This window comes from Anguilla rostrata, chromosome 13, assembly GCF_018555375.3.
Source record: "Anguilla rostrata isolate EN2019 chromosome 13, ASM1855537v3, whole genome shotgun sequence".
Classification (NCBI taxonomy): Eukaryota; Metazoa; Chordata; class Actinopteri; order Anguilliformes; family Anguillidae; genus Anguilla; species Anguilla rostrata.
The window spans coordinates 36,392,543-36,417,398 of NC_057945.1; the positions used below are offsets into that span (position 1 = coordinate 36,392,543).

Below are 24,856 nucleotides of genomic sequence, written 5' to 3' on the forward strand. Positions count from 1 at the left end.
AATGAGAGGCATCAATTGTAAAGCGCTTTGGATAAAAGTGCTATATAAATGCAGTCTATTTACTATTTATCATTACCAGTAGTGATTGTTACATCAGCGTTAGAATGTTCTGTCAAGGTTACATTCTGATCACATGTTTGTAATCTCACACCTTATAGGGTGGCTTTAGACAGGCACACCTCCCTTGTGTAAGAAGCCTAAGGTTCTCCACCAAACCCCCACCTTCCTATACCAAGTTATGAGGCTGGTAGCAAAGGCAACTTCATTTGCTTTACAGAAGGTTGCTGGCTGTCTCAAACTATAGCTGGGTTAGGAACAAATTGATTAGATTTGGGCGGGGTCCCGCCCACACTTTTCCCCAGTGGATGGCAGCAGCTCCTGTAGTTCCCGCTGTAATCACTGTTCCGAAGGTAAGCAGGTGAGGTCCCCCGTGTCCCTCCCGGAAATGGGTCCAGTTTTATAGCAAAAAAAATCTGGGGCAAAATACTGTAGAAGCTGCTGCCTTCCCGTGAGTGGACGGGGGAAACGCTCTTGCGCTTCTGTCTGTTCGCTTGATAAATTATTAGCCTGGTTTTTCCCGCTTATCCCCTAGAAACACAATGTTGAGTATCAACGATGTGGAGCACAAATTAATAGTTGATGCTCTTATGAGACTAGACACGCGCAAAGCGATGATTTCTCCCCTTTAATCTCCCGGGTCAGTAAATTGATATTCATTTCCTCCCAAACATGAATAAAAAATAATGTTAAATGCGCGACCTAATATGAATACATTTCACAATAAACGCATTAAAGATATGAATGTTATATAAACCGTGCGTGTGGTAGCAAAATCATGTCGCCAAAGAATATGTCCCTGAAAAACCAAGCCGATCAGGCTACGCTTTATAAATTTAGGGAAATTGATGCATTGTGTAGTCGCGTGCCTTACAATAGCGCGGTCAAAATTATCGTGTTTGTAAAGCGCACCTCATTATATAATAACGCCACGTATGATTGAACCGGGTGGTCTCGTTATTTATTTATTTATTTTATTTTTTTAAGAAACGGAAAATATTTGATGTAGGTTTTTTGTTTTAAAAGTAATCGTTCTTTAACTAATACTGCATTGAGCTGTTAACTGTATTATCGGTCAGACTCGGTAAGAAATATTTGTGTACAGAACGGCAGCCCATCCCAATCCGCGCTTTAAAACGTATTGTAGTACGACCACTGGGAAGTACGGGGGAAGAGGATGATGACCGTTTCAAAATTGACCCAGATAAAATAAACACGAAAATCGGTCAGTCCTTACAGCGTCCACAGTGGTAGCAGCGGTCTTCGTCTGAAGCATTACTGTAGCTAAGGCATCGGTGTGAAAGGGAGTGCCTTGTTCCACGAGTATTTTCGTTCTCCGCGTTTATTACTCGGTACAGTTTCAAGGTGCACACGGAGATGCGCTAGCCGGGGTTCCGCACGCGCTCGGTTGTAGCAGCGTTCCAAAGGAAAAAGTAAGTCAATGCATTTAATAGATATTTTGGCTCGAGAATTCTGTTGATGTTGATGTGTTGTACCTACTGCCTGCCTACTTTAAATGGTTTGGTACAAAAACTGTGTGCTCCAGTGTCTAATTGTTAACAAAACGACGTTGAATTAATTCCGTAAATGTAACCGAAATTCAACTGTAGACTTCAAAATATTTGCGTATAGTGTGTTCGGTAATCGATAGTTAGTTACGGCGAGTTTTGCCTTGCGGTCTCCGGTATTCTTACCTGTACAGTATTCAAGGGTGTGTGTGTTTGTGCTCCCTTGTTTTGTGTAGACTGTAAAAAATGTATATTGTTGTTCAACTTGGGAAACAGACATCTATGTTGATGTGCATAGTTTCTTTTAAAGCTCTGTATTGAGCTTGACCAGTACTAGTGACATTTTCTGTTCGAATTCATTATAATGGCCATAAAATAAATAAAATGGAGCATATGTGTTCTTATTCCCACTGTTAAGTGTTGAAGACAATAACGCATTCTCACGAAATAATGATCCTAATAAACCATTGCAGAATATACTCCTTAATACTTTCTGACCACAAAAATAGAGATTGTTGTTGTTGTTATTAATGTTATACGATATTAAATCAATTAAAGGTCATCTGTTCAGTATTCTGCCTGACTAACCTGCAGTACTCAAATGCCCGAGAGATAATATCCTACGGTATAGTCTGAACCGAATGCGTTCTGATACTATTTTACATTTAGTTTTTTTTTTTCTATGAATGTTTTAAAGCCATACATTGTGAATGCATACTGTGGACGCATCTGTTCATTTTGATTAATGCATTCACCTTGTCTCTTAATCCACTTTGGATTAAGAAACTGCGTGGCCAGAATTGTAAGATAAAGAACATCACACCAGCATCAAAGGCACAAGTCCCTGCTTAACTATGATACCCTTAGTCGCTTGCAGTTATTGTGTATATATTGGTACACAATTGTCAAGATATTAATTCAAAGTATTTCTGTAATAGTGACATAAAAACATGGGCTCTTATTAAACAGAGACTTGTTAATTCTAAATTAGTATGCCCTTTTGTACTATGCAGCTTCACATTTTCCGTTAACATAACATAACAAAACATAACATATAACATATCAAAACATAACATGACTTAATGATAGGAGCAGGCCATTCAGCCCAACATTGCTCGCCATTTTCCTAACTAAATTGTACCTGGTGCTAATATTTAACACTGTATCAAGCCTGGTCTTGAAAACCCCCCAGAGTTTCTGCCTCTTCTACATGAACTGGCTGGCTATTCCACACATTGACTACTCCCTGCGTGAAAAAAAAAAAAATAAATGCTTCCTAATATCTGACCGGAATTAGTATCTTCTTGTCCTGCTTTTAGTTATTATATCTCAGCACTCCTGCCTGTTCAAGGCCCTGTGTTTACAGTGGTGCACAGACACACTGCTTGCAGGCAGATATTGTTTTAACCTCAGCGTTGATCTTAAGCATGCAGTCGTTTCATGTAGACCCATCTTATGCCTGTCTGGTGCTAGATCCAGGGTTGCTATGGAAATGAAATGCGCAAATACATTTGCTAGCAACCGAACAATTAACATAGCGAGGGTGGGAAAACGCGGAATGTGGTGCAGGGGGGGATGTTTGCTTTTCGTGACAAAGGGTTTGATTCGATAATAAAAAAAGGACGAGGAACAAGAGCAATGTGTCGGAAATGGGGCCGTGGTTTAATTTTCGGAGAAGCACATCTGTGTTTTGAGCTCTGGTCTGCTCTCCGTAGGTTTGCGAGATCACATCATCAATATGGGCCTTCTGAGGCCTTCTGATATCCAGTAGTAAGCACCCAGTTTGGCTGCCTTATGAAAAATGCCCTAATGGCCAGATAAATAAGTGGGTATGCTTCCGAAGCCGGTGTGGAACATTTTGTATTATTCACCATTTTCAAGCTATTGTCAGAACCTGTCTGGTCAGCTTAGGCTTCCCCACCGGTTGGGTATCTGGGGGCTGACTCTGGCTCTGGTGTATTTCTGCTTCATTAACTGCAGAGCATGAAATCCGGACAGTATGGGGCTGCCGTATATAAGTGCCACATCACCCTGGTCCTGTTCACAATGAACCAGGGCCATACATTGTGTTTTCTACTGGCTGTCACATCTGTTTGGGTGGGAGTGACTGGATGGTGTCTAGAAGTCAAACTGGCTGCCATACTGGACCATGCCACACCTTTAATTTGCTGCACAGTTGTCGTTCCCTATGGCTTGGGTTACGCTGGTAGAAACATTATTATTGTCAGCGGTCTTTAAAAAGGCTTTTCAAATCTTGTCTACGAAACTCACCTGTCGGGAATGGGGCGGTTGATCGTGTTCATTGTTTTTACGTAGAGCAGGATAAGTAAAATGGTGGTACGTGTTGCTCTGTGAGGCAGTCGCTTCATCTGTAATGGGCTCCACGCGGTATTTGTTCCAAATTTTTAGGTGTGATTTTATTTCACCCCCTCATTTCAAAAGCTATGTATTTAACGTGTCGGTGGAAGGAAATGAGTATTCTTTGTGGAAATGCAGTTATGCCTATCAAATTAAATTAAATCGGTCTTTCATTAAAGTAAGAGGATGAAGGGGTGGCTTGGGAAGTCTCGATCCTCTAGCTTTACAGACAGTGCACATATATTCATTTTAGGTTGCATCACTGCTCGGTCCCCTTTGCCTGGTTTCTCATGACATTAAATCTGGATCAGAATGATGTGGATTTTATAATCTGCTGCAGCCTATTTAAATTGAGGATCATTTCAAATGGAGTGATTTTTTATTTATTTATTTTTTTCAACAAGATTGGATGGTTGTGATCCAGGTCAAAAATAATGATATACTTCAATATCTGCAATACTTTTATAAAAACCACCTGTTGGAGAGGATACACCTGAACTACAGTTAATTTCCCTCTGAATTGTAATTCAGGATTAGCACAAAAAAAAAAGAAATTTAAAATGATGGAAATTCAGGTGTAGTGACTCTCATTTATTGCAGTTCTGCCAAGAAAAACGAAACCTAAAAAAAACCTAATTAAAAAAAAAGATTTAGAGATAACATTAAGTGAGCAAAGGGTAAAATCATTTCCACAAAAAATTATAGAAATATAACATGTAATTAAATTCCCACCACCAGTCAGTTCTACAGTTCTTCAAAAGATGGTTTGCGCAATTTCATCTGTTAGAGGTAATGTTCATTTCACTTTTTCATTCAACAGGCTTGGATTTGTGTCTTCTCTGTGTGAGACATTACATATGACAATGTTAACCTTTACCTTTAGTTCGTGAGTTTAAGTTTTCCCCCTTAAAATGTTTTGACACATTGTTTTTGTCTTTGGAGCTGATGACTGCTTTTATATCCCGAAAAATGTGACTGCCATATTGAAACACCACTAAAGGTCATCGAAAGATGGAATCCAGATCAGGATGTCAGTCTCTTTTTCAGCTTTAAAAAAAAGCAATAAACTTAAATTGTTGTTTTATTTGTCGGAGAGTGGATGTCCTTTTGAATAAAGTGAGTTCTAAGCCAACTGTTTACCTGTAGCGAGAGCAGAGATATTGCCCCAAACTCCTGAGCATGCTCCAGGTGCCTGCTTCACTAAAGACTACAACGGGGCAGGCGCTTACAGTCTATGGGCTGGCATCAGACAACGCCAGACACAGGGTGGCACTCCTACTGAATACAAATGGAGGGGCTGGGTGTTACCACCTGGCCTGGAAGCCGTTCTTTGAGAGAGGATAACGCCAGCAAGCTAGATGCTATCAAAATAAAGAAAATGTAGGTTTATGTGGTGAATTTGCTTTCTCGCTTATGTTATACTAAAAAAAGGAAATGCCACTTATTTGCCCCAGCGTGGCGAATTTGCAAGGGTTTAACGTAACTACGATTTGAATAAGCGCAATTTACCTGTATGAAAGTTGACTCGTCGTAGTCATAGCAAGCCATTTCAGACACGGCCTTCAACGTGTGCAGTATTTGGTTGTCATAATAAATCCGGCGAGAACAGAGATTTTCATGGAATACCGGTGGAGAGAGATTGGGGGGTGGGGGGGGGGGGAGAGGACGAAGACGTTAAGCCAGGCGAGGAGGAGAAATGTGCGGTTGACGTCATAGACGTTCCAAACCTCAGGAGAGCTGACACGGATATTCTCCACGTCTACCTGAATACATTTAAATAAATTATCTGACGATCATATCGCGCTCGTCCCTTGTGCAGCCGTTGCCATTTTTCGTTGGTTTTCTAAATGACACATCGACGGCAAAAACTCACGCGACTTCCTTGACTTCCTTGTCATTTTAGTGGAATAAAGACAGAAGTTAGCCCGCTGTATGTGGGTCTGCAAAAGTCGATTTTCAGCATTATCGGTTCTGCTGCCAGTTAAAAATGAAATGTTTTCAACGTAGGGCTTTTAGTCACGCTACGTGTTGTTAAACCGCCTACATTGTTTGGGTCGGTTACTTCAATTTGCACTGTCAATTCCACCGCAAGCGTGGACTTGCGGTCAGTAAACAGTTTGTTAGTCACGTCTCTGTGTTCCTCTCGAAAACACTGGCTTCTGCTGCTTGAGTAGCCACCGCAGCAATGCCTATAAATAGCCCAACATTTATTGTACACATGGGTGCTCAGGCGCTAATGGAGGTGCCATTTGCTGACATTGTGTACCTTGCGGTGTTTTATGGAACCAAGTTTCCCTTTCATATTGGCTTACGGTCTCTTAAGTATTTATCGAATGTAATTAATAATGGTACACGACTTCGGCTATATTGATTTGTGCAGATAACATACTTATACAGAAGAAACAAAAACGCACTCTAAATGCAATCAATAGATGTATTACTGTCAGGTAACCTACATGTGGCTACATAATATGTGTCTGATAGATGGGTCATAGTGGTAGTAGTATGATGCAGAAACTTAGCAATGCTATTGTCTTATGTTGACGGTTCGTAGGTAAGGGCATATTGCAACAGTAGCAAAATGTAACTGGCAGTAATGTTAGCCAACTTGAGGTTGTTCGATAAAAAAAAAAAAAAAACCTTGCTAGCTAGTTAACAATATAATTAACAGTAGTACACGTTTTCGTAATTTTTTAGTTTGCTTGTGTCGATGTGTCTAGTGTTGGGCTTTGGCTGGCTTTTTTTTGGCGATCAGTGTTGCTGCCCTCTGATGTCACTCTGGTTACCCTGCTACCATGCTCCTGTATCCGTACTATGGATACCGTTCGCGTTCCCCTAATCATCCAAGAACAGCGGAGCCTCCTCAAAAAGGTTCCTCTGAAAGCACACTAGAGCACGTCCGGTACACTAGCCAGCCCACGTGCTAATACCAATGGTAAATGGTCTGCATTTATATAGCGCTTTTATCCAAAGCGCTTTACAATTGATGCCTCTCATTCGCCAGAGCAGTTGTGGGTTAGGTGCCTTGCTCAAGGACACTTCGACACGCCCAGGGCGGGGTTCGAACCGGCAACCCTCCGACTGCCAGACAATCGGTCTTACCTCCTGAGCTATGTCGCCCCATCCAACTAATACCATTTACAATTCCTTCGCCTTAGAACTACCCTCCCATTGCAGTTCCTCAACAATGAGAAAAATTTGCACCTTTCGCTGCCTATGTCTCTGTTCAGAGATTGCGTTGGCCAGCCACTAAGAGAGGCCAAATCAGTTGCGCCTTGATCTGTTAAATGAGGTTAATGTTGTTTTGCGGTGGAATGCTCCCTTTAAGTGTGTTTGCGCTACTGTATTACCTTGGGGCGGCGGTGTAGTGTAATGGGTGAAGAGCAGGCCTGGAAACCTGAAGGTCACAGGTTCGATTCCCAGCAAGGTACTTAAACCCGCATTGCTTCAGTATATATCCAGCTGTGTAAATGAATGCAATGTAAATGTTATGTAAAAAGTTGTGTAAGTTCGCTCTGCATGAGAGCGTCTGCTAAATGCCTGTAATGTAACCTTGCATTGTCAGCAGTCTCTCTGCAGGAATGCTAGAATCTCGACTCTCTCCATATGTGCCCATTTCTTCTCTACCCGTTCACCAGCTGTCATATGTGTCTCTACGCCTGACAGTTCTCAGAGATGGGAGGAACGTACGCTTGCATCTGCAAAACTTCACTCGAAAAGAACCTCTGTTAGAAATAGAGAAAACTGCCTTGTTTTCTCGTTCAATAATGTGCAACTCTGTAGAATGCATTACGATAGTTTGGTGGACACTCTCTTATCCAGAGCTACGAACAGTATTGGAGAACGTCTGTGCTAGTCTCAGGAACACAAAAATGTGCTATGACCAAGAAGTCACTGAGGCCCGCCCATATATGATCAGTAAATGTGGTATTAACCTAACAAACAATTTGTATTGTAACGAAGAAGGTACGATTAGTCCGCTTTTTCCTATAACGTTATCCAAATGGACATTAGGAGAAAAAAGGATATCTAAAGAGGTTCAAGGGAACGCACTTCCAGCTGTGACATGACAGTTTCGTTCTGCCATCTCAACAAGACACATTTCTGGATCTGAACTGCAAGGGACCATGGGAATATTCTCTCCTTCCAAAGGTGTCTCATTTTGGCACAACAGGAAATGAGACTGTGAACCAGAAAACAAAGCAGGTGTTTTGACTACCTCGCTACCTGTACACATGTAAAATTTCTGTACTGTACATCAGATCTTAAAGACAGCCCTCTCAAAAAGCATTTACACTTTGGGTTTAAACAAGCCACACAATCTAAAAGTCAGACGTGACATTTTAAGTGCCTTTTCTAGCCCCCTTTTAGACGGTGAAAAGATTACTCTGCCAAAAACTCTGACAGTTGCTCTTTCGCAGTGCCATAGGAATAAACACGGGAACTGTTCAGTAGGTTCTAAAAATGTGAAATGTTACTATGACGATGGTAATACAATGTTTATATAAGTGTAATGTAATAGTATGCCCGTAGTGAACTGAAATGCCTGCAGACACTAATACATAAGGATCCATTGTTTGTATAGGTATACCTGTATGGTTGCATAGTGGGTCCAAAATAAGTTTACCCATCCAACTGATTCTGATTGGCGGCAGTGTCGTTTAATGGGTAAGAAACTGGTCTTGTAACCTAAAGGTCACAGGTTTGATTCCTGGGTAGGACACTGCCTTTGTACCCTTGAGCAATTTGCATTGATTAAGTGTATAAATGGATGCAGTGTAAATGCTTTGTAAAAAGTTGTGTAAGTCGCTTTTGATAAGAGCGTCTACTAAATGGTTGTAATGCAATGATTGACATTGATCTATGCTATAAACCTGAGAGAAAAAAATAACTTTGCATGGGTAGCCGACAAATTATCTTTCTCATGGATTATTTTTTCAATCTGATGAACTTTAAAGAAATGGGTGCAAATTAACTGTCAATTCCTATTTTCTGTAGAGAAAAAATATCTAACTGGTCTATTAAATAACTATTAATGTGAAACTGGCATAAAAAATAAAAATCTGCAGATAATTTGCACCCATTTATTTCTAGTTCATCAGTTTGCACCCAACTGTAAATAAATGGGTGCAAATTATCTGTCAATTCCTCTTATCTTTTTTATGCCACAGTGTCAGAAAAAACATATCTAGTACTCTACCATGTAAGTGGGGTTTGACAAAGCACTTAGTAGGGTCCACAGCAGATAGCTATACATGTTCAGTCAGCACCAGCAGTTGTATTAAACCTGAATAGTTGACCACTGGGTTCCAACTTTGATCACATTCACAATATGTGAAAATGATTGAAAGGTTGATTTTTACATTTTATTTATTTATTTATTTTCAACCAGTATTCAGCTCATTCTTGAACTGAATATTGACTCCTGTCTGCTCTTCTGGGAGAGCAGGAGGTCAGTATTTTCTTACATGGGGATTTTGAAATATCATTTATTGATTGAGGTCTACCTTCACAGCAACTGTATGTATTTCTGCCAATTGGGTAGGCTCAGGGTGAATGGCTGGTTCACCTGATTGGCCGGGCTTATAGCCTGGATGAACGGCTGGTTCAGCTGATTGGCCGAGCTCATAGCCTGGATGAACAGCTGGTTCAGCTGATTGGCCGAGCTCATAGCCTGGATGAACAGCTGGTTCAGCTGATTGGCTGGCTTCATGGACAATATGCTGGTTCCGCTGATTGGCTGGGCTCATAGCCTGGGTGAAGGACTGTTGTTCTGTCACACATGGCTGAATTGATCTGAACATTGCTTTAAAAAAAAAAAATCCTTTTTCAAAAATGTATGAAAGAGTCTGGCAAAGGCATTGAGTAGCATAGCTCTAGGCAAAGCAATACACTGCAAGAGGACATTTCAAGAAATAGAAATGAATAAAAATATAATGATACACTTTAGTAATATTGCTTTCGAAATGTTTTTGCCACTCATCTTTTCATAGCACATTTGAAAATCTGATCCGTGTTGAGACTATCAATATAATTGTGTTTGTAAAGTTTTAAAATCATACATATCTTTATGTCTTTTTAATTAGGGACAGGCTGGACCAGAGTATGTTCCTGTGGGGAGGAATCATAAATAATAGGCTGCTCATAGATGCGAAATTTGCAACTTCCTTACAAAAGGGCCTGTTCACGTACATCTACTGTAAATTTAGTTGCAATGCAAATTGCTGGTTGTGACATTAATATTACTCTTAGGGGTGGTTTCTCAGACATGGATTAGACCTTAGCCCTAGACTGCAAACTTATTTCAGTGGAGCTCTTCATTGAACTCTTCTTTTAGGTCTAGGACTAGACTCAATCTTTGTCTGAGAGACCGGGCCTTAGTAATTAGATGGGCCTTCGTGCTGTCTGCGGTGATATTGCGGGGTGACATTCATGCTCCTGAGAGTAACACACGTTCTCCACTTCTGTACGTTGCTGGGGATAAGGTTGGCCGTCAAATGGCTGCAATGTATCCTCCATTGTTTGCCCTTGTGCCTTTGTACTATTTAAGTCAGTTGGTCCCCAATTTCATCCAAAAAGGGATCGGTGTGAGCGTAGGTCTTTGTTTCAGCCCAGCACCTGATTAAACTAGTTAACTAATCGTGGTCTTCAGTCAAGTCGTTGATAAGTAGAGTCAGGTGGCTTAGTGCTGGGCTAAATCAAAAAAACCTGCACCCACACCAGCCCTTTTCGGGGAAGCCTGGGGATCCCTGACATAAGTAGCAAGCCACAAATGGTTAGATCTCTGACCATGGGGAAGCCCTCAGTCCAGAACTCATAGATTGCCGGGATGGAAGGGATTGTGCACCATGAGAACAAACTGTGGTTCAGGGCATAGACAAGGGAGTAGGGATGGGCAGATACAGGTAGGGAAGATGACCAGGGAGGTTAAAGGTGGAATTTGTATCTTTATGTTGCTCCTTTAGTAGGTCTTTGGCTCCTTGCATCGCTATTTAAAAAAAGAAAGAAAAACGTTTGTGTGTTCACGACTTGAAGTGTGCCTATAATCATGTTGAAAAAAACAAACAGTTATTGTGTGATTGCCTGTCTTCATGACATTGTTTACTTCCTAGCTTGGCCTCGGAGCCAGGAATAGTTTCAGTGATCAAAGTGATACGGAAAAATACCAGACAAAAATGTATGGGCTTTGTGCCTCTGGATGTTTTTTGTTTTTTTTTTCTGTTTGTTTTTATTTTTTTTCTGAAGGTCTGAATATTATGGCCTTAAATTACGCACCGGGAAAAGTGTTTCTGAAGTAATTAAAAAGTTTGACGGGGATGCGCACTGATTGTAACTTGACTCCTGTGAGTGCTTGTGAGCCTGCTGTTGCTCTCAAGCTGTTGAGGCAGTTAATTAAAAAAAATTATTTAAAAAACCGAGAGGTGAAGCAAATCAGTTACAGATTGTAATTACTGCGGTATACAGACATGCCAGGAGAAAGCAATCTCATTTCGTTAACAAGGGGGCCTCTTGCTTTGGGTCACCGCGGCGAGCGCCGCGACTATTTCTCGATTCATTATCGAAACTAAACGAGGATGAAACGCGGAGTCCGCTCCCGCGTCTGAAGATGGTGTCGTCGTTTCCACGGCAACCCACCCCTGCATACTGAAGTTGTGTTCGGAACCAGAAAATATAAAAATGGGGAGAGATTCTTGAGCGCTTCTTGCCACTGCCTTTGCGATAGTAGCAAGTTCTTTTTATGTTTCTTGTTTTTATCAAGTTTTTATCAAGCAAGAGAAGAGCTGTGGCTTACCATTTAATGTACGGGTAAAATGGTTCCTTCAAAAAATAAACTGACAAATGTTCAACTCAAGCATTAGGTACCATGTTCATCAACAAAACCAAAAAGAAAAAAAACAGTGTCAGATTTTTTTCCCGTTGTTTTATTGAAACAAAGGTCTTTAGATCTTTAGCGTTGTTTTGACTGTCTAGGTTACATACATCAACACCTCTATTACCTCAGTTATGGTTTCCCTTGAGGGGAAACGCGTAATGTTGCTAATTGTGAGTTGTTGCCTCTGTCGCTGCATCGATCCTGGTCCTTGCCAGAGGTCACGTGTGTGTTTGCTTGCTCAGATTAACAGGGTTTGAAGTGATCTGCAATCCATCATTCCAGCGGCTTAATCGATGCTGCCGCCGCCGCCGCTGCTGCTGGCGGGCGGGCGGGTAGAGCCCACGGTCAACACTGTCAAACAGCGCTTCAGCGACCGCACTTATTAAGTGTGTGACATGCAGGCCTTGGCAGGTCGGCCTTCGTAAGAAGGAGTCTGTCGAGTGAAATAAACGTTCACATTTAAATTAAATATATTGGCAGATTAAAGACACACGAGGGGATTTTCCTAGGCTTTAAAAGGCCTTGGGTGCTTGCGCTTGTTTTTAAACGCGTATTCAAGGTCACGCCGATGGTCTCCGAAGCCCGGCGATGATCGATGCGTACCTTTCCAAATCAGTCGGAAGCAGCGAGAGTCGGAACTGTAAATTAGAGCGACTAGTTCATTTACAGCTTGATTGATTTTGATTAAGCACTCTCCGGTTCCAAGGGTCCCCCATGTACTTAGCATGCTCTTCTCAATCACAAAAAAGCCCAGAGCACTTGGCCTCCTGCGAGCCAATCAAATTATATTACATTACAGCTAGATAATTGTGACCTTCGGTATAAAAGCCAGAGCCGGGCTCTCTGTATGAGGTTTTTAAAAAAAATAATAAAAAATAAAAAAATCAATCATTTGCATTTGCATGATTTTCTGAGGAGGCAAACAAACTCCCCGGGGGGGGGGGGACGTAGTGATTTAAAAATTCAGCTGTTCAGGCCTGCGTTCTCCAGATCCTATCGCCTCGCACGGGCCAATCGAAGGCTATGAAATTTTCAGAGCCGTTTCTGGACCCCTCAGACATGGGAGGAAGATTAGCACAGCGAGAGGCATCATTGCCTGATTGATGATTACTGCCGCACAGTGTGGGCTGGTAAGGCGGGGATGCGGTATTTACTCGAGGAGAGAACCTTGGCTAGTGTGCACCATTTGGGGTGAGTGTGAACAGAATGAGAGAGAGGGAGAGGGAGAAAGGGAACACAGGAAGGAGAGGCTGGTTGCCTGGTTACCGACGGATACTTAGCTTCACTGCACAGCCTACTTGAAGCTAATTGTGTACACAGCCGAGGAAGAGCACGCCAAAGCAGCCGCGCAAAATCGATTCCGTCAAGAGATTTTGCCCTTTTCTTCCTCCGTGTCCAGCACCAAGACGAAGGGTCAAAATTGGGAAAAAAAAATGAACGTCCTCGGCTGTCTCAGGTGTTTCATCAGTCTGTTCCGTATATCCCTTTATATCCCCTGGACAAAATGCATTCTTATCTATTGCTCTGTTTTGTTTTCTTTTTCCTGGAAGGTGGATAACCTTCTAAAAAAACAATATACATAAAATCAGGAGCACTAGAGGCACCCAGTGGAACACTTAACAACGCTTTGATGAGTCTGGAACTCCAACGCTGTTACATCAGCATTGGAGTGTTCAGTTAAGAACATTCTAATCACACATTTGTGACCTTGTGCCTTACGGGGTTGAAGTAGAAGAGCAGAACCTCTCAGCAAAAACAGGGAAGGTTAGGAAGCCAACAAATTTACGAACTGTAGGGCTGTATTTATAAATTTGCTTCCATCAACAAGATTATGTACATTTGTGGCACGGTTTCCATCTGCTGTTTAAATTAAAATGGTCTCTCTCAACCCACTGTCCACAGTAGATTACCCCCCAAAAAGTTAAAACCTAGCTACGGGCTTCACTCCAAGTGTCATTAAGCTTTGCTGAGTCCACTGACGATGTTGGTCCTGACCACTGAGAGGGAAATCCCAGGCTCCCAGTCAAAATGGCGTCTTGTCTTGTCTTGTTCGCCGGCAGAGGCTGGAGAGCGCGCCCTGGCCTGGGGGGAAAGAGGCCTCTCGCCCTGGGCCTGCCTGGAAGCGAGCTCCCTCGTCTGACGCGGAGCCGGTGCTGGTGCCGGAGCCGGTGCCGGTGGTGGTGAGGTCCGCGGCGCGGCCACCGCGGGAATGGCGGTGCCATCGGCGCAGGAGTTCCACTGGCAGAGCCTGGCGCGGCTCTCCGGCGGGCGCGTCTACCACTCGCTGGCGGAGGCGGGCGGGCAGCTGTACGCCGTCGGGGGCTGCGACGAGGGCGGGCGCCCCATCAGCGCCCTGGAGCTGTACGCCCCCGAGGTGGACCAGTGGGTGGGTCTGCCCGCCATGCCCACCCCGAGGGCTGGGGCGGCCGTGGCCGTCCTGGGCAAGCAGCTGCTGGTGGTGGGCGGCGTGGGGAAGGACCAGCGGCCCCTGAAGGCCGTGGAGATGTACAACACGGACGAGGGCAAGTGGAGGAAGAGGAGCTCCCTGCGGGAAGCTGCCATGGGCATCTCCATCATGGCCAAAGGTCAGTACGAAAACACCGTTCACCACAGGGGTCAGCTCGGCTTAATGGAGCACCCCCTCAGATTTTGGGAATATCTCTGGGAAGTGTCTTTTTATATTGTGGTCTTACTCTTCTGTTAACCTGCCAGTGTAATGCTTGTAATGCTTCTGGGTGCATTGGAGAGTTACCAGTGAGCAAAAGCCTGAATGTAGACCACTAGGGATCAGAAAATCTAGGTTGAGAGATGTTTGGACATAAACACTTGACTAGGGTAACCCCAATATAGATCATGTTTTACCCAGATATAGCCTGGCGCTACGTGCTAGTCAGCTAGAAAACATTTTCACTTCTCCCACCAAATGCGGCCATGTTTTCACCAGAACGCCTAAGATGGCGTTTCGTTGACTTCTCACCAAATTTTCACCACCAGAATGTCCGCTGGGTTCACTGAGGCCTTCCCCCTTAATTGCTCCTTCTCTGCAGACGGCAGGGCGTTCGCGGTCGGCGGTATGGGGGCGGACCTGCTCCCCAGGAGCATCCTGCAGCAGTACGATCTCCGCAAGGACGTGTGGGCCCTGCTGCCCTCCATGCCCACGCCCCGCTACGACACCACCGCCTACCTGCTGGGCTCCAAGATCTATGTGGCAGGTGAGGCGCCTGGATCCATTCTGAAGAGCAAGCAGGAGCTCTTCTCCAAACTAATAATTTGCCTGTCAGCCGCAGGGTGCTTGGTTTTAGTTTAAATATTAGTTTTACGGCTCAATCCGTTTATTTATATGACCAAATAAAAATATGGAAATCCATGTTTGACTGGACAATATTTCACTTGTTGACAAACTGGATTTGATCTATAGAGGGGCTGCCCTCCATGACCAGGCTTTTAGACATGGTTCTTAGAGGATTGATTCAGATAAGCATAGTACTTCTAACCTGTTTTATTTCTTTATAAAAAAACCTTGCTGTTAAACACTCTGATCATATGGAACTCACATTGTGCGTACGTGTGTATGTGTGTGTATGTGTGTGTGTGTGTATGCGTGTGTGTATGTGTATGCGTGTGTGTGTGTGTGTATGGTTATGTGTTTGTTTATGTATTTGTGTGTGTGTATGTATGTGTGCGTGTGTGTGCTTGTGTGTATGCGTGTGTGTGTGTGTGATTGTGTGGGTTCGTGTGTATGTGTGTGTGTATGTATGTGTGCGTGTGTGTGTGTGTGTGTGTGTGTGTGTGTGTGTGGGGATGTGTGTGTGCGCGTGTGTGTGTGTGCGTGTGTGTGTGTGTTTGTGCGCGTGTGTATGTGTGTATGCGCGTGTGCGTGTGTGTGTGTGCGTGTGTGTGCGCGCGTGTGTGTTTGCGAGCTCTTCCTGCCCAGGCGGTCGGCAGTGCAAGCGCTCGGTGAAGTCCTTTGAGGCGTTTGACATGGAGAGCCGCTCCTGGGCAATGCTGCCCAGCCTGCCCTGCAAGCGGGCGTACGCGGGCGTGACGTGGGACCGCGACGGGCACCTCCACTGGCTGGGCGGGCTCCGGCAGGGCGGCCTCCACCAGCGCTCCAAGTTCACCAACAACGTCAACATCTTCGACACCCAACAGGGTGAGAGCTTAACGTACCACCTCTGGGGTGGGTGCCATTTTGTTTGAGGCTTTCTGGAATTCTCTTCAACAAGAGCAAAATGGAGGGTGTGTCATGGCGTAGGCTGTAGACCATGGTACACGTACCGTGACGTCGGTGGTTTGAATCTTTCCGTGTTGTCCTTTCCTCTCTTTTGCTCCTCATACCTCCTGTCTCTCTCTACACTGTGCTGTCCAATGAAAGGCTGAGAAGGTGCTAAAAGATATTTTCGAGGATTTGTCGATTGGCCTTGGTCCTGGAGAGTCACAGGACAAGCTGTTGAATGATGATTATGATGTTTTATTTCTTATTTAAATCTTAACTACATTCAGTTTTGCAGGTGCTTTTTTATCCAAACAAATTCATGAAATGTTGTATTTATGTGCACACACTATGATTAAAAGCCACAGTAAATGCAGAAAAGTTTAGTCAGTCTCTTAAAATCAGTGCCACTGAAAAAGAATTGTGCACAGGATCTACTATACTGTTAGCCTAATCAATGATCCTGTCGATTTTAATCTGTCAGCTCATCAAGTGTCAAAGGGCTTAGCAATGGACTAATAGATAAGAAAAAGTGCTTAGAAAGGCAGTCTGGGTCAAGGGAGAGATAACGCTGTCTTAACAGGTGAGTCTTCCGTCTTAAGATAGCTGTAAGGTAGCCAGTGACTTTGATGCTGTAGGATGCTCACTCCCCCACCAGGGAGCCAAAACAGACAGAGACTAATGTCCTTTAATTAACAGGAGAAAAGGGTGCATTCAGTCAAATTGCAAAGGAAAGCCATAGCAACACTTTGGCGACACTGTCCTTGTTGGACGTTGATCCAGTTGCCTGTGGTGCATTCACATTTTCTTATTCACTTTGCAGTGCCACTGGTACACGTTGGTGCGGATTTTTCCATGCCTCAAGCAAATTCAGATTTCCTTCGCCCTCTGTGGTAATCTCCATGGAAACGTACCCGTTTGCTGATAGGTCCCCAGTGATCATGCAGTAGACGTACACCTCATGGCGTCCCCGCTGTGGGAATGATTGGTTTCAGAGTAGTGAACTGTAAACTCCTGCCGCTTATCGATTGGCTGATTTGAATGGACCTATAGGCATCCTGTTTCTTTTGCGTGTGGGCCCCTGATAACACTCGCTTCTGACCAATCGCATTTCTGTGTATCTGGCATGGGCATATGGTCATCCACTTGCACTTGACCTTCAGTGTGTCGCGCATTCGATTCCGTGCGATTGGACTGAAATCGCAGGCTCGTTTTTGCAATTTTCAAAATGGCTCCGCCAATCAAATTTTATCCGGAGTTAAGAGAAGACGATTTTAAAAAACGCCTCCATCTGTTCGGCGTGACGGCGTCGTCTGGCGCCGCCCCGCACCGTTCCGAACGCACTCGAGCCGCGCACGATTGCCGGTCCTCAGAAGCGAGAGCGTGGCATGCTGGGAAAAAACGGGCCATTCTGTTCACAGGCTCGTTTCAGCTTCTCCCCGCTGTTAATTGAGCAGCGGCGACGACGTCACGCCGTTAAACCGACTTTGCGTATCCTCCTCGGCCGAAAACACAAACCGGTTCTGACCGGCTTAGAACAGCTCCGTCAGATTCATTTTGTTCTCCTGGAGGAAGGAAAGCTTATGAATTTTTTCTCTTTCGTTTTTTTTTCCCCCACATTTAAGCAATTAAAGTTTTCCCTCTCAGTGGTTCCATCTTGCCTGCTTTCTCCGGTTAGGGCGAGCGAGCGAGCGAGCGAGAGCCAGCGGAAACCTCTGCTGACGCTCTCCGAAATTATAGCCCCGGAGCGAAGGGAAGTTCATCTGCTCAATTTACCAGTATTTTGAATAAACAAATGTCCAGGGGAAGGAATTAAGCAGTCTGGCGCACGCTGATCTTTTTTATTGGCCGCGCGGCTCTAAATATAACTCGTGTGATAAAAATGTTCAGCTTATATTCTGGAGTTTTTCAGGGAAATCAAGAACAGGCCGCTGATTCCAGTTGACAGCCGCGCGGCTGCGTTACGCGTAGAGCCTGGCATTCTTTCAGTGGGTTCGCGTGGAACTGATCCTTAGGAAGCGACGGCAGATGAGTCGCTCGTCTCAGTCTCCCACTCACAGCCTGTGAGCTTTCCCGAATGCAGAGATCGTGAAAAAAAAAAAAAAAACACGGCTGAAATTCTGAGAAACCTTCTCGAACTGGACACTGTCGTTCTAAACTTCTCACGCTAAATCACACCTTTTACCTTACCTCCCACCCTATCCCCCCCACCCCCCCACACCACCACCCTCACCCCACCCCCTCCCTCACTCTCCAGGGTTTTGGCGTAAGTCAGAGGACACCGTTTCCATGAAGACCAAGCGGGCGGACTTTGCGTGCGCTTACCTGCGTGGGAGGATCGTCGTTGCGGGGGGACTTGGTGAGAGGTGTTCAAAGTCTCTTTATTACACACCAGGCAATTAATAGACCAGAACATTGGTTGCCATAGTCATCCTCCTACCTGTTCTTTCTTTAGAAGTATGCATCATACTTCCAATTATGGACAACTGTTTGCCTTATTAAAAATTGGACCTCTCGATAATGGGGCCATAATTAACTGCATTAAATGCATTCTACCTTGACCATTCATGAACTCTAACACTGTTAACATTTGAGTAGTAAGGGAAGTCTCAAGTAAAATTATTTGTAAGGTCATTGGTCAACCTATGAGATTCAGCAGTGAATTTGCAGTGTTTCACAGAGGTGCTCATGGGAGTTGAAGTACATAGATAGTCTAGACGTATTTACATGTAAGTCTTTACACATGTAAGTCTACAATAAACTGTGGACTTTATTTCTTACCAGCAATTTTTTTAAAAAACCTTACTGAACATGTCTCAATCACTGAAGATGTGGTGGGGCGGGGCTTGGTGGTTGAGGTGAACCATTGGGATCAAACTTAAAATTAGGAAAACATTTGTGTGTGTGTGCATGTTTTCCTCACAGGCAACCAGCCGTCTGTAATGGACACTGTGGAGGCCTTCCACCCCGAAAAAAGGAAATGGGAAAGGCTTCCTCCCATGACCACGCCCCGCTGCTCCGCCTCCAGCATTGTAATCCGAGACCGCCTCCTCGTGGTGGGAGGGGTTAACCAAATCCCCATTTCTGCCCACGAGATACTGTATGTCAAAGATGAGGAGATTCTTTAGCTGCACCAACTGAGCTTCCAGCACTAAAGCGAGACTTCTTAACCTGGGGTGCCTTTTGAAAGGCAGAGAGTCAAAATAGTATAGATAGTATATTGGGAGATGTAGTCCAGAACTTATGTATGTTAAGTATGTTTGACCAGTTCTGGACTCCAACTCCCATCAGCCCCTTTGAAACATGTTCTATGGTGTTTTGCCAGTTGGATGCACTCTTGATTTCATGGAAGTCAAATTACATTGAGTTTTGTGTCACAACAGCATTATGAGATTCACAACTAGGAGGAAAGCAAAGACTTGCAATTTTACAGGACAGCACTGGCAATATTTTTCTCCTAATCTATGTAACCTACAGGACTGTTTATTGGTAGCAATGTCAGTTAATTCAAACACATTTTTGATGTGCATTTTCTATGACCTTCTCTATGCCTTTACTATGTAGTCACAAACATGCACACACACACACACACGCCACTGCACACTCATAATGTTTGTACCTTGGCTTAGAAATTAGCTCTCTTGTTTCAATACAAACACAATTTCTATAATTTATTTTGGTGGTTGGTGAATTAGTCAAATTATGTTTGTGAAGGACACTATTGTTAATTGTCAGCCAAGAGTTAATCAAATTCAAGGTTTTCAGTGACTGCATCATGCATTCAAGCAAAAAGTTGAGAAGACCTTGACATATTTCTCAATATAGTAATATAGTAATGTTATTGATTCTGATAAACAATCTTAACTTGAGAAAGAGATTTTTTTTTTTGAAGAAATCTTTGCTTTTTGGTTCTGTTTTTATATTTTTCACAGCACGTATAATTGTGTTTGCTATTCAAAAACAATTACTTAATGTAGCGACTATCACAGCACATAAGAAATATTGAATGCATTCATTTATAATAAGGTTTGTAGTTCTTGCTAGTTGCGTCAAGTCCCACACGATCCTTTATGCAATTTAACAGTAGCACTGTCATTTGGCTGTGTGCATTTTGTATAGGTGACTCTAAAAGTTGTGTGTTGGTGCAAAATACCTCACATTGGTTTGTCATTAATTGCCATTTTTTCTGTATCCACAATGTTATATTGTTATAGTGAGAATGATATAAATGATAGTCCTGGTTTATTGTATATTTGTTATTTATAATAGTAATAAATTGATATTTACACTTCACTAGTGTGGTGTTGGCATGTATTGGATACTGTGTCGATTGGCACTCTTTGTGCCATATATTGGCGAGAGCAGTAGTGTAAAAAAAAACTAAAAACACACGGGCATTGGGGAGTGGCTTATTTTAGTTTAAAGTGGTGAATTTCAATGCTATTTTAGGAGCTAGTTTGAAAGCTTCAGTTCCAAATGCATGTCCAGGGCATTAGTATCTTCAACTGTAGGGCCTAGAGGTTAAAATATATACGTACAAATATGTATTTAACAGATGCATGTCTTACAAAGATGGATTTGTGACGAGAGTCACATAAAATTAGTTTTGTGTGACGGGAGATTTCTGGGAGAGCCTGTTTGCGCTACATGCTCAGTAGTCATACAAGTGCATCGATAACACATCATTAGAAGTAGCAGAGAGTACCAGAGTTTGTGTTGAAAGGTGGTCTAGACAGACAAAAGTGCAGACATTACTTGACAACAGACTTCCACAGACTAGAATGTTTTTTTTTTTTATCTGACACACCACCTACAGCAGTGTTCCTTAAACTATGCGCCGGGACCCAAAACAGGTGAGATGGGTCCCAGGATGAGTCTGTTGTCCACTATGGGCTGTACTAGCATGTGTATTTGATGGGTCCCTGAACGGTACTGAATTGGTAATTTGGGTCCCAATATCAAAATGTTTAAGTTTTTAAAAAGTTTCAGTGCCCTACACAAGTCTGAGTCATGGATTGGGTGGTGAAACCCAAAAACCTTTGTCACACACACTAACAAAACTGCTGAACCAGGCATGGCCCAGAAGTGCCGCATTTGCGCCATAGGAATTTAGCCATCCGCTAACGCCTCGGCATATTTGTCCTACTGTTGTCCCCAAAATAGGGCGCTTTGCGTTTGCATGGGCTGCTGTTCCCCGCCATTTGCCGACGGGGATTAGAGACGCCATTGGCAGCTGCCGTCGACCGCGCAGCCAATCGCTGGTCACGCCTCGGAGGCTTCCATCGTCATTGGCAACCGATCTCAGCAGCGGGATAATAGGAGTCTTTACTTTTTTTTTTCTGCGTTCGCTTCACAGCCTGGCGGCTCTCTCTCCCTCTCGACAGCCCAGTTCCGCCTGGAGACGCTGGCCAATGGGCTCGGTGCGCGCTCGTCGAGCAGAAGCACGGTGCGCGCGAGGTTCTGGTCATGAGAACCGGCAGTTCGGTCCGTCGCCAGGCTGCACACTTCCTTACCGCCTGGCCTGCGTCCAGGTCTGCGAAGGCCTGGTCTTGAATATTTCAAAAGGTCTCCGCTCTCACTTCACACTCCTGGTAATATATCCCATGCAAAAATAACACTGTCTTAAAAAGAAAAAAAATTAAAAAAAATTTTTTTTTTAAGCTTCCTAGTGTCGGTGTGAAATTTTCCGTGAAATAATTTCCACCTTTTGTGTCTTGTTCCGCTGACAGATTTAAATAGCTCCTGTAATTATGCCGCAATGGTCCCTTTCTGCAAATGCATTCTCTCTCAAATAATAAATTAGCAGGAAATAAAGAGATTGTGCATTCGGTATCTCTCAATAAATAACGTTCATAAATAATGTTATAAACAAAGTCTGATTTCCAGAGCCAGTCCTGTTGCATTCTTCTTGTAGCATGGTGCCAGGAACTGGACAAAATACTTCAAACAGACATTGTATTACAGTTCGTAAGACAGATATATGAACTTCGTTTGAACCCGTTGCTCCCCTAGATGCTACGTCAAACAAATCTCTCCTGCACCACTTCAATTCTATCCTTACCTGTGTCCTTCCTGAACTTTTCAGTTAAACCTGGGTTTTAGGTACCGTGTAGGAATTTTTCAGTTGTACGACATTGAAAACCAATATGCGAATTAACTTTAAGACCACTTAATGGACATCCTCTGTGAATCTGCATCCTCACAGAATCTCCGAATACTGAACTGTACTTTCATTGTAAAATGTATTTGTTCATTTGTTTATTTTTAGTTTGTTACCAGGCAGATTGAAGTGGAACTCAGTTCTAGTTTGTATTGATGACTTGGGGAATCAAAGGGGATGGGAATGAAAGGGATTGTGCGGCCAATCAGTTATAGGGGGTCATTAGGAGCGCAGCCAATCAGGGCATGATTTGGTGGGTAGCCAAATAGAGAGTCATTACATGTGTAGACAGTGAGTTATAGAGGGTGATTAGGTGGCCAGATGGAGGGGGGAATAAATTTTGTGGAAATTTTTCCAGACAATACTACTTAATAAAAACTGTACAGTGCTTTTTATTGACAAATATAACACCTCAGATTGCATCAGAATCATACGTTTGTGTGTGTGTGTGTGTCTCAGTGACACTACCCCCCACCCCTTGCTGCTTTCCACACACGTTCCAAAACTCAGGAACACAAGCGGCTTTTTTGCGCTCAGTGTCACACACAACACCGATATCTCATTCCTGGTTGCCCAAATCTCGAGGGGATGCAACCAGGAAACCCGTCCATCGTTTGATGGGAGCTACAGCTGTTGCTCTCACAGGAAAACTTCCCTTTTGTTTAAAGGAAATCCGGCAGACTCTGACCCTGCTGTATCAAGGCAGGGCCTGAGGAAATGTGTTCTCTCCCACTCCCTCACTCACTCTCTCCCTCACTCAGTCTCCCACTCTCTCCCTCCCTCCCTCCCTCACTCACTCTCCCTCACTCAGTCTCCCACTCCCTCCCTCACTCACTCTCCTTCCCTCACTCACTCACTCACTCTCTCCTTCCCTCACTCACTCACTCACTCTCTCCTTCCCTCACTCACTCACTCAATCACTCACTCACTTCCTGCTTCATTCACTCCCTCCCTACCTCTCTCACTCAATCACTCACTCACTTCCTGCTTCATTCAGTCCCTCCCTACCTCTCTCACTCACTCACTCACTCAATCGCTCACTCCCTCCCTCCTTCTCTCTCTCACTCACTCACTGACTCCCTCCCTCTCTCACTCAATCACTCACTCCCTCCCTCCCTCTCTCCCTCTCTCTCTCAATCACTCACTCAGTTACTCCCTCCCTCCCTCCCTCCCTCCCTCACTCAACTCAACTCGACCACCTGCAGCCCATTTCTTTTCTGGGAATGAGGGCCGGCAATAAGTTGCAGTAGATTGCAGAGCCGCACTCGTCTGCTCTCGTCTCTGTGTCCTTCCTGTGTCACTCCGGCAAAGCTTTCTCAATTTATTCACCACACTGCTTCCCTCTCTGATCTCTACTTGACATGCCCTCAATTTTCGCCCGCAAAATCTGCGGCTCTTCTCCTCATTTTTTCTTGGGAATTGAGGACAGTTTTTTTTTTTTTTTTTTTTTTTTTTTTTTGTTTTTTTGTCCCTCCCGTTAATTAAAGTGTTTAGACTTTGGTGCTTAATTATGTCAATTGATTCCTTTTCAACAACCGCAGCTCATTGGAGGTTGATGAAGCAGCCACCACTGTAATCAAGTGAGTGTAAAAATTGTCTTTTTAAAGTGTGCATTAAGCATTTTGTCAAATTTGATGTGAATTGACATAGTCAGCCCCAGTGAGGTTAACAGCTCCAATTCAGTATTCAGCCAGTTATTGTAAGTCATTTTGCTACTCTCCACTAATAGTATGGTAATGAGCCAATTAAACATTAGTGACAGTGCGGCCATCATGTTTGCTTGGAAGTTTCAGCTAAAAACATGCCAAAGCTCTTCTGTCTGTGTCTATACTGAAATTTGTGCCAGACTCAAATTTTATATGCACATTCAGTCTCATTCAGTAATGAGAACACAGCAATCATTTTTATAGCGAGCATATTACTCCCCGCATTTGTGTTTTTACAATACACCTACTGTATGTTTGTCTTACTCTGTGGTTCTGAAGTGCTATACACCTGTGTATTAACCTATGGCCCTGGAGTGCTATACACCATATATGTGCATTAACCTGTTGTTCTGAAGTGCAACAACACTTGTGTATTAACCTATGGCTCTGTAAGTGCTATACACATAAATGCGTGCTCTGAAGTACCATACACCATATAAGTGAAACAAAAAATCCTTACCCAGATTACTTAATGGGCGCTAACTACAACACATTATCAGAGAAAGCATTCAGCTAATGTAAAGATTTGGGTTCGACAATTAATTTAAAAAACAGTTAATTTCATTGATTTTTCCAAACACACGCTAAATTGTTCGTTTGACATTGTAGGCATTGAGCACACTATTTTCCACGGTGACTCACATCACTTGCACGCAGTTCGTTTATAAAACTAGATATTTTACGGAAGCGGTTCGGGTTAAGTACCTCTCCTCAAGTGCACGACAGCAGTGAACCACCTGGGAATCCAACCGACAAGCTTGGAATGGAAAACCCCCCGGCCCTGAGCTATTATGCTACGCTGCCACCCGTATGAGAGAGGAAAATGAAAGTAATAAAATGACTCTGTTTTCAGTCTTTTTTTTTTTTTTTTTTTTGCAAGGCTGTTATGCAGACGAAGGGGAGAATTCACTGGAGGCGAATTGTGGTTTGGGGGGGGGGGGTGGAAGGCGAGCTTGAATGTTACAGAAATCGTGTTGTTGT

The 24,856-nt window shown here is 43.6% G+C and overlaps 1 protein-coding gene across 1 annotated transcript; it reads left to right on the top strand.

The window, feature by feature from the left end:
* The first annotated feature begins 1,092 nt into the window (after nucleotides 1–1,092).
* On the top strand, nucleotides 1,093–19,213 carry klhdc8a (kelch domain containing 8A). The gene is made up of 6 exons (XM_064305797.1): nucleotides 1,093–1,490; nucleotides 13,857–14,381; nucleotides 14,844–15,008; nucleotides 15,731–15,949; nucleotides 18,267–18,368; nucleotides 18,935–19,213. Exons 2-6 carry the CDS (start codon nucleotides 14,006–14,008, stop codon nucleotides 19,135–19,137), a joined length of 1,065 nt encoding a protein of 354 aa, XP_064161867.1. The 5' UTR covers nucleotides 1,093–1,490; nucleotides 13,857–14,005; the 3' UTR covers nucleotides 19,138–19,213.
* The last annotated feature ends 5,643 nt before the right edge of the window (nucleotides 19,214–24,856 follow it).

Bases quoted from the DNA above. Each gene is read 5' to 3' on its own strand.
- klhdc8a (XM_064305797.1), top strand. From the start codon at position 14,006: ATGGCGGTGCCATCGGCGCAGGAGTTCCACTGGCAGAGCCTGGCGCGG. The intron at 15,950-18,266 runs GTGAGAGCTTAA...CTCACTCTCCAG, and splicing joins CATCTTCGACACCCAACAGG to GGTTTTGGCGTAAGTCAGAG. The intron at 18,369-18,934 runs GTGAGAGGTGTT...TTTTCCTCACAG, and splicing joins CGTCGTTGCGGGGGGACTTG to GCAACCAGCCGTCTGTAATG.